This window comes from Mus musculus, chromosome 18 (assembly GCF_000001635.26).
Source record: "Mus musculus strain C57BL/6J chromosome 18, GRCm38.p6 C57BL/6J".
NCBI lineage: Eukaryota > Metazoa > Chordata > Mammalia > Rodentia > Muridae > Mus > Mus musculus.
In genome coordinates this window covers 84,636,799-84,650,968 of record NC_000084.6, presented here as the reverse complement: position 1 = coordinate 84,650,968, position 14,170 = coordinate 84,636,799, and the positions used below count along the sequence as shown (strand labels likewise).

The 14,170-nt window shown below is 45.6% G+C and overlaps 1 protein-coding gene across 2 annotated transcripts in view; it reads left to right on the top strand.

The window, feature by feature from the left end:
• Positions 1-734: 734 nt before the first annotated feature.
• Positions 735-14,170, top strand: part of Cndp1 (carnosine dipeptidase 1 (metallopeptidase M20 family)) — a 39,851-nt gene continuing 26,415 nt past the window's right edge. Inside the window, exons 1-3 of one of the 2 annotated variants that reach the window (XR_386374.3) lie at positions 735-1,067; positions 10,614-10,768; positions 13,005-13,154. Coding sequence is in view for 1 of the 2 variants with exons in the window: in NM_177450.4 (NP_803233.2) it covers positions 10,691-10,768; positions 13,005-13,154 (228 nt within the window). In the remaining variant the exon portion in view is untranslated. The remainder of the gene's footprint in view (positions 1,068-10,613; positions 10,769-13,004; positions 13,155-14,170) is intronic. The other variant, NM_177450.4, reaches the window with a different exon arrangement.

The following is a 14,170-nucleotide window of genomic DNA, read 5'->3' as shown; positions in this document are numbered from 1 at the left end:
CTCTCGTGCCAGTAATGGTGGAGCATGGTAGATACAATTGCCACTGGTCTTCAGTGATCTGTGCCAGCTGACCTGAAACTACAAGGGACCTCTGGCACACTCGGCTTCTGGTGAGTTCTGCCTCATTGTAGCTTCACTTCATTCTTAGGAGGTTACTTAGGGTTCTCCTAGCTGGCTCTCCTTTGTTAGTATCCTACATCAGTCGGCAATGTGTGGGCCTTGCCTTTGGCAATGGGAATGAATTTAAGTCAAACTTGGCCTTAGCCAAAGCTTTCAGGTCAAACCTACTGATGAGACCACAGTAGATGATGGAACAGAAATCTAGTTCTTGTGGCTTTGCCATGCATGGGTGACAGTGACACACTTATCAAGGGAAGGGGCAGGAGGTCAGAATAGAGAGGGAATGCACTCTGGTAACAGTACTATACTGTACATTGTGGTTCAGCAGATAGGCAAGGCTAGGAGAAAAAATCATACCCGGGGAGCTGAGTAGCTGGGGATTGTTTTTTAAGCAGTAAGAGGTGGGATACTGTTTTCTCATGGACTGTTATGTGTGTGTCTATATCTGAGTGTATAGAGGTCTCACTACCTTACTAAGTAGTAAATTCTATTCATCTGCTGTCTTTCTAGAGCTTGGCCTTTCAGGGTCAGAGTCTAACCATTTGTAAGAGTTCACAAGTCCCAGGGTCACACTGTTAGCTCATAGGGATGTTTGATCATACCTGCCTGCCTGTGCATTCCAGAGGAGCTTTGCTCCTCACAACTGCTGCCTTCATCTTGAGGGAGGGCGGCTCCTTGAAGGAGGCCCCGCCTTAACTGCCCCCTGGGTCCCTGCCACTCCTCTCTTCAGGGATCCTTGGACCCTGTTCTGCTGGTCTGGGATTAACACAACCAGGAAAAACCTGAGAGTTTTGTTTTCTTCCTTTGTATTTTGTTTTAAACCAGTCACCGTGAAAAACCAAGTTAATAAAACACAATTTTCCCCCCTGTCATAATAAATTCATTGAAGCAGAAACAGGACAGAGCAGCCTTCACCACACAAGAACATTAGGACGGCGTGAGACTTGGTAAGTAAAATCGTTGGTGCTTAAATTGGTGTAGTAGATAACTTCTGGCAAATGGGAAACTGAAGGGTCTCAGGGGCAGGTTTAAGAAAGACAATAAGCAGGACTGTTGGAAAAAGAAGTTTCCTAGAAAAGTTATTAATGCCATGAACAGATAGACAGCAGTAGTGGGGAGTCTGGGTATAGTTCCGGCCTCAGCACCATAGATCGATGATGGCGAAGGCTCTGAGGAGAATTAAGTCCTTATAGCAGAGTTGGAGTCCATTCCTACAGCTCTGTGAGAAAGGGAGACAACTTTGCACCATAGCCTGCAGCCAGGTTGCCTGATTCCCCAGCAGGTAGCAGGGAGCAAGCTGGACAACAGGATATATGGCCCCCAATAGCCTTTGGATGTCAACTCACTTCCCCTGGTAAAAAAAAATCCTGGCACCTGGAAGTTTGGAATTAGCTCAGGCTTCACAGACCAATAGGGTGCCTGTCTGTAGGGGAGGGGCTGCCACAGGCATTGTGGCCTGAGCAGTCGTCTGATTTGGATTCTAACATTACATGCCCTGATTTTCTGTTTATATTAAAAGAAATGAGGGAATGGTGTTATGGGAGGGGGAGGGGCAGGAGATAATGAGCATCATTGCAGAGACAGCAGCACCACCATCTCCTCTGTAGACCCTTCATTGTCAAGGGCAACTAGTGGGGTAGCAGGTATGGTTCTAGCTCCCTGGTCTCAGCTATTTGTGTCGCAAGTGGATTGTCATTGATGAAGGTGGCTCTGGTCAAGGAGGTTCAGGGTCAGCTGAGCATGCATGCTGACTAGCCTGGAGCAAGAAGAGGGGAAGGATGATATGATGTCATACCATATGATGTCATACCATATGATGTCATACCATATGATGTCATACCATATGATGTGATACCGGGTAGGAAGTCTGAGCAGCAGCTGTCTAATGATATGCATGCCTTATGACTCCACTCAGCGTCACAGAAGCCTGATTACAATCCTCCAAACTGGGCCCCTTTGTCAGCATCGCCTTTCGGAAGTGTGTAGGCTTCCATCTTTCATTGAAGAAAACGCATTCTGAGTCATATTGGCTGATTGGACTACAGTACCAGATGGTATAGAAACTTGTAGTATTTGTGACTTTGCCATGTGGAAAAGCTAAGAAGATTTTGAGGATCTGCTCCTTAGGGAAGGTGGGCAGCATGGCAGGGCTGAGGATGCCCTAGGAGGAATTTAGTATCTGAAGCTAAGACTGGGGCACTGGGAACCTTTGTTCCACACACACTGCAACCAGCACTAGTAAGCAGGAACCCAGTCATCTGAAGAAGCACCGAGCCAAGCCTCTGCTCCAGAACCCTCACATGTCCAGTCTCCCTTCCTGTTGCTCAGCTCTTTGTGCAAACACAGAAGCCAAGAGTAGAATGGCTCGAGACACAGAATGACTATAATACACACACACACACACACACACACACACACACACACACACACACAGAGAGAGAGAGAGAGATATAGATGCACACAGACACACACAGACACAAACATGTGGGAACTAAAAGGGGGCTGGGGAAAGAGGGGGAAGGGAGGATAGCCCGCTCCTGGCCTGAGTTCCTCCTAAGCTCTGGGCAGACGGACTCGGGAGGACTGCCAGACGCACTCGGGCCCCAGGTGGACATCTAAGCCTCTGTCTGACCCCACTCGATGGGGGGTGGTGGGTGGTGGATAAGGGGCAGCCCCCGACTGGGGGCCTGGGGCAACACCCTGTAGCCCCGGGGTTATGGGAGAGAGGGCATAGAGAGAGAGGTTGCCACACAGGGGAGAGTCTGCACAGTGGCCTTGAGGAGCAGAGACTGTCTATGGTTTTAGAGCTTTATTATAGAAAGGCAGAGGGAAAGAGAGAAGGTAGAAAAGAGAGAGAGAGAGAGAGAGAGAGAGAGAGAGAGAGAGAGAGAGAGACTGGCCATGGCCAAGAGGAGACAAAGGGGAAAGGGAGAGAGAGATGAAAGGCTAGAGAATAAGAGGGAGAGAGAGCAAGAGAGAGGAGAGAGGAGAGGAGAAGACAAAGAGAGAGGAGAGAGAGAGTGAGGAGTAAGAGAGCAAGGTGGGGCCAAGCAACCCTTCTTATGGTCTTTGCTGTTGCTAGGAAACTGGGGAGGAGTTTAGCCTGAAGGTCAGAAGCTTGGGACATTGCCTACTTGACTGCTAGCCATACTTCTCTTGTGGGAGCTGAGGGGGTGGTAACTTCAACAGGAGCCAGAGTTCCAGGAGACATGAAAGAACTCCTTCCATCCCATGTAGGTGAGTTATCACCACCGGGTCCCAGGGTTCAACATCTCAGCTCGACTGGAAACCAGACTGCCTGTGTATAGCCCAATGCCCCATACAAACACACACAGACACACAAACACACATAGAGAGACACACACAGACACACACACACCAGAGATCAGGGAACAAGAGGAGACAACCAAGGGATCACACCTGGGATCCCATTCAGGACAAGGAAAGTAGGCCCCCACTGCCCAAAGTCTACCTTGGTGACCTGGACCAAATGCTTAGCAGCAAGTTCTGTCCAACTCTGTAAGCAGAAGAGAAAGGGACCCAAAATGGGCACAGAAGTAAAGAGTGTGCCAGCAAGCTCCTTTATCTGCCTTACTCTCAGGACCGCCACTTCTAGTTAACCCCCAAGGACAGACCTTGGTCCCTGGTGGCTTCATGAAACTATGAAATCTCAGTCCTTGTACCTAAAGATTTGAGAGCAATTTCCTTCTCTTCCTGTGGTCTTTTTCTTTCCCCTCAAACTCTCCTCCTTCTCCTCTTCTTCCTCCACTTTTTCCTTTTCCTCCTCCTCCTTCTCTTTCTCCTTCTTCTGTATTTTAAAACAGGGTCTAACTATGAAGCCCTGGACGTCCTGGAACTTATGCTGTAGACCAGGTTGGCCTCAAAGTCACAGAGATCCACCTGCCTCTGCCTCTGAAGTGCTGGGATTAAAGGTGTGTGCCACCATGTCCAATCTCTTTTCTTTTGAAAAATAACCTCCCCTACTTTTTTTTTTTTTTTGAGGGAAATGGGTTCCTGAGCCCCCATCCTACCTGAGGCACATGGATAGTTGCTGGGTTCTGAAGAAGAGGCATTTTTCTTTAAGTGTGTGGCCCCTGGTAGTCTACCATGTTCAAGTGCATGATCCCATACCTAGGAGTACATGAACAACACAGGTTGACTGGATGGGTTACTTACAAAAAAAAAAAAAAAAAGACACGCAACTGGAGAAGGTGAGGTGTATTTGGGAGGCATTAGGAGAAGGGCTAGGAATGAACATGATTAAATTTCATAAATTCTCAAAGAATTAATAAAAACATTTTAATTAAAACCTTCTTAGTAATGACTGGATAAGGAATAAGTTCAAATGTTAATCTAGACAACGGCTTGCCAAGAACCTTTCTGTCTGAGATTGGAGATGTAACTTGATGTTATAACATTTGTACACGGCCCTCGTTGAGCCCCCAGAGCTGAAAGGAAAAGATAACAGCATCAGGTTGTTTCCCACAGGGTTCATTTCATTTACCCCTTGGCATTAGGACTTAGCTGAACTGGCTGTGTCTGGATTGTTGCTTGAGTCAGGAACAGGCCAGTAGTGCCACCTGCTGGCCAAAGCTGATTCCATCAACAACAAGGCTCAACCTCTCTGCTTACACATTTCTCATACTCAGTAATAGTCAAGTGAGTGGTACATGGATGACAGGTACTTTACATCTGTATCTTAATGCACATGGCTTACAATTTAGCCAGGTAAAGCACTCAGTTCTACTATTTGTGTATTGTGTTTTGGGGGGTTTTGTTGTTGCTGTGGGTTGTTTGTTTGTTTTTTAGTATATTCACAGGGTTGAATCACCATTACCACAGTCCATTTTAGAACATTCTCACTGAAAGGAAACTTCTTCCTCATTAACAATGACAGTCTCCTTCACCCTAGTAACTACTCCCTGGCTCCTGGCTCCATGTATTGATCTATTCTGGTCTTTTACATAAAGGGAAGCATTCAATAAGTAGTCCTTATGTCTGGCTTATGTCAGCACTATATTGTCAAGGCAACTGATCACTTCCAAAACTATCCCTAACCCCACCAACACCTTTTATGACCAGGTATCTTATCATTTTCATCAGCCAAATAATATTTCATTGCAGGGACACACAGCCTTTGTTTATCCAGTCATCTGATGATGGCTTCTTGGTCTGGTTCTGCCTTTTGGCTACTATAAGGAACAGTGTTGTAACCATTTTTTCAAGGTGTGTGTGTGTGTGTGTGTGTGTGTGTGTGTGTGTGTGTGTGTAAACATTCTATTTCTCTTGAGTATATGACTCAGAGTAGAATTGTTGGGTCATACAGAAACATGTTTAATTATGTGCACAACAGTCAAACTGCTTTGCCTTTAGGGTTCTTTTTTAGTTTTGTTTCCTTTGTTTGTTTGTTTGTTTGTTTGTTTGTTTGTTTGTTTGTTGGAGACAGAATCTCTCTGTTATGTAGCTCTGGCTGTCTTGGGACTTACTATGTAGACAAGGCTGGCCTTGAACTCACAGAGATCTGCCTCTGCCTCAGCCTGCTTCTGCTTCTGAGAGTGCTGGGATCAAAGGCATATACCACCACATCAGACCAGACTATTTTTTTTTCAAAGAGTTGTATAATTTTACTATTTGTTTTTATGTTTATTTATTTACTGGAAACAGGACAGGGCAGGTGCTGTACAGTGTGTGTGTGTGTGTGTGTGTGTGTGTGTGTGTGTGTGTGTGTATTGGAAATGGGTTGTTTTTTTCCCACTGTTTGGGTCTAGGGACTTGAACTCAGGTTGTCAGCCTCCGTGAAAAGGGCCTTTGCTTGATGAGCAATCTTGCTGGCCCAGCAGTTTTTACCATCAGCATATGAAGGATCCAGTTTCTCCACCCCTGCACCAGTGCTCGCTATCCAACTTTGATTCTTGGCCACTTTACTCACATGAAACACTGAGTTGTGGGTTTGCTTTTTCCTCAGTAGCAATATCTTGGCACCCTTGCTAATTTGTCATATTGTATTGTATTGTATTGTATTGTATTGTATTGTATTGTATTATGTTATAGACAGGTTCTAAATGTGTCACCCAGGTGCAGATTCAGTCAAATTGACTGAGGATCATGTCCAGGCCAAGGAGGGAATTTTTCCCTAAAGGTATCCAAGATCAGGGTAGAGTCATTCCCCAGGAGTGGCCTGAGAGTGGGAATGACATATTAGAGGACTAGGAAGAAGATGGGGGACAGTGGCTTGTGCACAGGACCTCTTTAGAGACCAGGGAGGGGAAAGAAAGAGTATGTCATAGCACAGAGTAAGAGACTGGCTAAAAGACACAGACCAGAAACAGAGGATATTCCCTGGCTATGGCTGCTTCTCAGTGTTACCTATAACAGGGAAACTTCTAAGTTTCTTCTCTTTGTGTTTTAGGACACTCCAGTTGTAGGAGCTGGGGAGGAAACCCCACCATTCTGCACAGAATTCAGGCATTATGAGGTTTTTCCATGCACGTCTGCTAGGTTTCCCCTGGTGCTCCCCTCTTTCACCAGCAAAGCTCCCCCCCCCCACACACACACACACTTTTCTTTCAGAACTGGCTTCGTTTATGGGAGATAAACCAGGGGTTAGATTGTATTGCAGGAATAACTTGAGTTTCCTGGCTTAAAGACAAACTCATTGACTGCCATAATTACCACTAGCATCCATGTCTCCGCTGGGTGTACAAGATGGTTTTGAAGCCTTTGAGGTCTCATTAAAAACCATTGGTATCAGAAGGTGCCATGCAAGCTGCCAAGGGAGAGGAGAGATCAGTCATCCTACCCAGGTGTGGAGTCTGTGAAGCTAGACCTTCATGATATCCTTGATGGTGCAAAAAGGATGCTCACACCTCTAGAGTAATTAACAGCTGTGTGATCAGCCTTATGGCCTGCTTGATGGGAAGAACTCATACCTGGCAACGTTAGCCTAGCCGGCTGCCTGTGGCTAAAGAGGTCATAGACCCTAGAAGAGAATTTACTGTTGTCACTTCCCTAAACAACCGTGATTACAAACTGCATTCCAAATATTCGCATACCCACAGATACGTGGCTTCTCTTCTAAATTGTTTTGTTGTTGTTGTTGTTGTTGTTTTGTTGTTGTTGTTGTTGTTGTTGTTTAACGTGCCTTGGTGTTTAGCCTGCACCTATGTCTGTGTGAGGGTTTCGGATCCCTTAGAACTGGAGTTACAGACAGTTGTGAGCTGCCCTGTGAGTGCTGGAAACCGAACCCAGGTCCTCTGTAAGATAAAACAATGCTCTTAACTGCTGATCATCTTTCCAGCCCCCAAGAAGCTTCTTTTTGCTACAGCTGAAGACTGTTACAGAAGTCCACAGCCAGTCAAAATGCAGATAACAAGTGACTGCAGGGTGCCAAGCCCAAGCTGATACATCTACAATGCAACCCTATACCTAAGCCTTACATACATCTACAATGTAACGTTATAGCCAAGCCTTAGATACATCTACAATGTAAGCCTGTACCCTTAGATACATCTACAATGTAACCATACCCAAGCCTTAGATACATCTACAATGTAACCATACCCAAGCCTTAGATACATCTACAATGTAACCATACCCAAGCCTTTGATACATCTACAATGTAACCATACCCAAGCCTTAGATATATCTACAATGTAACCATACCCAAGCCTTAGATACATCTACAATGTAACCATACCCAAGCCTTAGATACATCTACAATGTAACCCTGTACCCTTAGATACATCTACAATGTAACCATACCCAAGCCTTAGATACATCTACAATGTAACCATACCCAAGCCTTAGATATATCTACAATGTAACCATACCCAAGCCTTAGATACATCTACAATGTAACCATACCCAAGCCTTAGATACATCTACAATGTAACCATACCCAAGCCTTAGATACATCTACAATGTAACCATACCCAAGCTTTAGATACATCTACAATGTAACCATACCCAAGTCTTAGAAACATCTGCAATGCAGCCCCTATACCCAAACCTTAGATATATCTACAATGTAGCCCTTAGAAAACATTAAAGGAGAGATGGAAAGAACAATCCTGTCAGTTTGCTCAATTGATGTGTTTTCTTATTCTCCTACCAGGTATCCTTAGATCTTGACAACCCCCAACTCGTGTTAAAGCTGGGCCCTGGCACAAGTGGTTGCTAAGAGTGGGAGAATCAGTTTCCTCCAGGAACAAGCTACTAGATGGGTTGTCCAACCCCATGTGGTCAGCCCTAGATGTGTGTACATATTAGCAATAGTAAACAAACTCAGCGGGTTACCTGTGTTTGAATGAGAATAGCTTCCATAAGATCATGTGTTTGGAAACAGTTGTCGCAGTGGTCGTCAACCTCCTGATGCTGAGACCCTTGGATGCAGTTTCCCATGTGGTGGAGACCCCCATACCATAAACATATTTTTGTTGCTACTTCTAACTGCAATTTTGCTTCTATTATAAAACATAATGTATATTTGTGTTTTCCCCATGGTCTTAGGTGAACAATGTGCAAGGGGTTGCGACCCACAGGTTGAGAAACACTGATTTGGTGGAACTGTTTGGGAAGGATTAGGCCTGTTGGAGGAGGTGTCATGGGGGTGCTTTACAGTTTCAAATCCCATGCCACTCTCAGTTAGCTCTCTCTCCCTCCCTCCCTCTCCCTCTTCCTCTCCCTCCTCTCTCCCTCCCTCCCTTTCCCTCCTCCTCTCTCCCTCCCTCCCTTTCCCTCCTCCTCTCTCCCTCCCCCTCCTCCTCCCCTTTCCCTCCTTCCCTTCTCTCTTTCTCCCTCCCCCTCCTGCTGCCCTCTCCCTCCCCTTCCCTTCCCCCTACCCTCTCCCTTCCCCTCTCTCCCCCCTCTCCTTCCCTCTCTGCCTCCTGCTTGTGGATCAGATATGAGCTCTCAGCCACTGTCCAGTGCCATGCTTGCCTGCCTATTGGCATGCTTCCTGCCATGATGTCATAAGCTCTAATCCTCTAGAGCTGTGAGCCCCCAAATTAAATGTTTTCCTTTATAAGTTGTCTTGTTCATTGTGTTTTGTCTCAGCAATATAAAAGTCACCAAGACATATAAGAAGAGGGAGGGTGAGACAGGCAGATCTCTGAGTTCGAGAACAGCCTGGTCTACAGAATGACTTCCAAGAGAAGCAGGACTATACAGAGAAACCTTAGCCAATAAATAAATAAATAAATGCAGCATGTGCCTTTGTTCATTGGTAGTGGCTCACACCTTTAATCTCAGCATTTGGGAATATGGGAGGCAGAAGCAGGTGAATCTCTGAGTTTCAGGACAACCTGGTCTACAGAGTGAGGTCCAAGACAGCCAGGACTACACAGAGAAACCTGACTCAAACAAACAAACAAACAAACAAACAACAAAACAGAAAGAAAAAAAGAAAGAAAGAAAGAAAGAAAGAAAGAAAGAAAGAAAGAAAGGAAGGAAGGAAGGAAGGAAGGAAGGAAGGGGAAGGGAAGGGAAGGGAAGGGAAGGGAAGGGAAGGGAAGGGAAGAGAAGAGAAGAGAAGAGAAGAGAAGAGAAGAGAAGAGAAGAGAAGAGAAGAGAAGAGAAGAGAAGAGAAGAGAAGAGAAGAGCAGAGAAGAGAAGAGCAGAGCAGAAGAGTAGGGGGATGTAGGAGGAGATGGAGGGCAAGTAGGGAGGGGAGAGTGATGTAGATGAAGTATTCATGTATGGAGTCCTCAAAACAAGAATAAGAAAAGAAGAAAGAGGAAGAGGAGGAGGGAGAGGAGGAGGAATGGCTCAGTAGTTAAGAGCACTGGTTGCTCTTTCACAGGACCCAGGTTCAATCCCCAGCACCCACAGGCAGCTCATAACCATTTGTACTCTAGTCCCATAGCGTCTAAAGTGCTCCTTCATGAGCACTAGGCATGGACATGGTACACAGCCAGACATGTAGTGAAAACACCCATGCCCATAAAAAACTAATTAATTAAATTTAATGTAATCTTTAACAGTATTTAAAAATCCATTCGCTTTGAAAAGGAAGCTTATGAGGAATGGTGTGAGGAGCACTTCTGGTTCCACCCTCTGGTTATTTTAATCCAAGTCATGTGGAGCGGCAGCTTTGGGTAGCAATTTCTTTTTTCAGATAAACATAGACACATTTTAAATAAAATGCTTGTAAACTGAATCCAAGAACATATCGAAAGCAGCTTAATCGCTTTAAGTTTACATTCTCAGAAAGCATTTAATAAATGATGCAAAAAATTTTCTAAACTAATCTAAATAATCTAAGCATTAATTCAGTGTTCCTTTTTCTCCTAATGTTCACATTCACATATTCTGCCAGTGTTCATGAGGAAATGAAACTCTAGCCAAGACTGCTGTTGTCCCTCAGTGACTGTGATTTCCCATCCCTTGGAAATTTGATGAGATGCTTATTCTAGATTGGGTAGCAATATTATGAAAGCATTTGAAAGGTCAGAAGCCCAATGCTGGCATTTAGTCTCATTGTTGCCAACCCACAGGCTTCGTCTCTCTCGGCACTGCTGCTGTGGGCCAATCACAGGCTTCGTCTCTCTCGGCACTACAGCTGGAGCAGGCAATGTTCTCTTCGGCACACTCTGGGCTGTTGGAGAAGCTCTTCCACTACATAGACCTCCACCAGGATGAGTTCGTGCAGGTAGGAGAAGTCACACGTGAGGCCCCGCCTATTCCTTTCAGAACCTGGTGGCAGCTATTTACTGGGAGATGTGGAATGTTGTGCCTGGAGATATGATTCCACTCAAAATGGTGATAAATTCTTACTGGAATAAAAATATCAGGGCTCATTAGATTTGTGGCAGAGATCCCTTAGTGCTGAGCTCTAGAAAGACACTCTCCATCCCTGGCTGGTATTCACAGCACCTCTGTGGAGATTATGATTACTCTAGCCCATCAAGGAGCCTACTGACAAAATTTCTTAGTTGCCAGAGATACCTAGATGGAGCAGGAGAATCAGCTCCACTTCAGTGCCAGCAGGATGTGGGGGTGGACACGTGGGGGAGATGAGGACAGGAGAAGATGAAGAGAAAGAGTCCTGGGGAGCAAAAAGAGGAGGGGAGCAGTAGGAGAGATGTAGTAGGTGCAGGTCCTATGTCTCACTGGACAACTTCCCTTCCCCCCATTCCCCTTGGATGGGCTCTTGTCCCTTCTGTTGGCACCTAGGCCCATGACCACAGCTTACCCACAGGGTCACATGTAGCCCAGGCTATTCTGACCTCAACACCTGGTGGAGAATAACCTTGGATTCCTGATCCTGCTGCCTCTGCCTCTCAGGTGCTAGAACTGTAGGTGTAGACCACTGTGCTTGACTTCCCACACCAATTTCATGCATCTAGTGCCTCCTTTGAGTCTCACTAGACTTCGTGTTCTATGCCCCCAATACCATGTTAGTCCATGGTTGCATCCATCAGCCAATATTAAGAATATTGTCATGCAAACAGAGACAAAGCCTTTGTGCTTCAAGCAAAGGCACAACATGGACTCCCCAGGTCAATGTTCCTAAGTGTGGCCTCCAGGTCCTCATTCCCGTTCTGCAACGGTCACCTGACAGAAAGACCTCCTAGATTTCTGGAATTCAAACAGAAATTCCAGAGTTAATTGAGATGTGGTGTCTCGTGGGAGCTGAGGGTGGGTGTGGTCTTTCTATCAGAATATCCTCTCTTCCAGCTTCCTCAAACTTGTCATTCTCTCCCAGGAAGGTGGGGGTGGGGTGGTGGTTAGTGTCAGCAGCTCCTGCTCTACACAATCTGGGTGAAAAATGGGAAACCTAACATTCCCTAAATAAATTCTCCTATGATAAAAAATGTAAATGTTATAACCAGGGAAGAGAAATCAAACAAGTAAACAGCAGAGTCAAAATCAGCTGTCCTAAACTGACACCATGTTCTGTTTTCCCATTAACAACGGTGGTGTTCTGCAGGGCATGTGGGTGCACACCTGTGATCCCAGCACCTGGGAGGCAGAGATCAAAGGATTCTCACAAGCTCTCAGTCATTCTGGTTTACATAGTACCCCCCACTCCACCCCCCAATTTTTTTTTTTTTTTTTTTGCTTAAGCAATTCAGGTTCCAACTCTGGACCATGAGTGATGATTATGAATTATTCCACTGGCGAGTAACCTTACTAAGGAGTTCTCAAAGTCTTGTAATGCTCCGGGCTGAGGTGGGTTGGAGGACTAAACTCATACATTGATGAGTTCACATCCTGGCCATGCTGCCTGGAGGATCAAACATGTAGGAAAAGGCTGACTGCATTCTCTCAACCTATCCTACCTCATCTTTAGTATCAGATGCTCTGGTCTCCAGGTTTTTGATTAAACCCTAAGCTCATCCATCAAGTGTGAGTGTGTGTGTGTGAGTGTGTGTGTGTGTGTGTGTGTGTGTTTGTGTGTGTGTGTTTGTGTGTGTGTCTATGTGTAAGACAATGATCAACATTTTGTGATTTCCTCAGGGGCTGTCCACTTTGCTATTTTTTGTTTTTGTTGATGTTTTTTGTTTGTTTGTTTGTTTGTTTGTTTGTTTTGAAACCAGGGTCTTACTAACTTACCAAACAGCCTCAGCTGGATAGCCATTGAGCCTCCAGGATCTTTGCCTTACCTGTTCTAGGATTACAGGCGTGCACCACACTGTCCAGCTAACGTTTTACAAAGCCACCTCTGAGGAACTGAGTTAGGGTTCGCACACTTGTAAATCTTCACAGCTGAGATATTGCTTCACTCCAACACTTGCTGTTTAGCATCCCTGAGTTTTTAAACTGATCTGAAGGATCCCAAGAGCTGAAGAGCATTGAGGGGCTTGGCTCCCACCAGCCCCTGCACAACTGGACAAGGGCTCTTGTACCCTACCTGATAACCCCCTCATTGTGTTTCCTCACAGACACTGAAGGAGTGGGTGGCCATTGAGAGTGATTCTGTGCAGCCTGTGCCTCGTCTCAGACAGAAGCTCTTCCAGATGATGGCCTTGGCTGCAGACAAACTCCGGAACCTGGGAGCTGGGGTGGAGTCCATAGACTTGGGTTCTCAGCAGGTACCAGGGGTCTCCTTCCAGCTCGGGAAACTCCATGTCTACAACCATCATCCTGAGGTGGTGTCAAGAGAAGCACTTACTCAGACCCTCACTGCAATCCCCACAGAGTCCAGGTTGCCCATAAGAATGAAATGTTCCATCTAGTCTAAAATGAGACTGTGCTGTGGGCTTCTGGTCATAGCAGGACTGGGGGCAGGTGAAGAAGAAAGTGAAGGCCATGAGTGTGGGTCAGTTTGTTATTGGAAGACCCGCCCCTCTCGTTCTCTGAGCACTTTCGCCTTGCCTCTTCTTGCGTGCACAGGAGGGTCCCTGAAAGGACTGTTTGAAGAGTGTGCTCTTTCCCTGGAACCTTCCTAGTTAGGGTTTCCATTGCTGCCAAGAAACACCATGACCAAAAAGCAGCTTGGGAAGAAAAAGGCTTTTGTGGCTTACACTTCCACATCACTGTTCATCATTGAACTAAGTCAGGACAGGAACTCAAGCAGGGCTGAATCCTGGAGGCAGGAGCTGATGCAGAAGCCATGGAGGGGTGCTACTTACTGGCTCACATTCAGGGCTTGCTCAGCCTGCTTTCTTATAGCACCCAAGACAACTAGGCCTCACTTACAATGGGATGGGTCCTCCCCAACCAATCACTAGCTAAGAAAATGCCCCATATCTGGATCTTGTAGAGGCATTTTCTCAATTCAGACTCCCTCCTTTTACATAACTCTAACTTGTGTCAAGTTGATATGAAAACAGCACAGAACCGTTGAACTGTCTGCCATTCTTCCATGGCACATCTGCATTAAAGCACCCAATGTCTCCTCCTTTAGCACCGAGAACTTTACAATCATCAAGGTTAGATTTCCCGGATTTGAAAGATCTGCTGCTTTAAGCCATTTGAGATCTGAGTTCTTGAAGAATATTTCCAAACAACTTTATACAATTTGGCATTGTATATCGAATAATTACTGATTATCATAATTCCAATTTTTATAATGGAATACAATAATTTATATTCCAACGACGCTAGT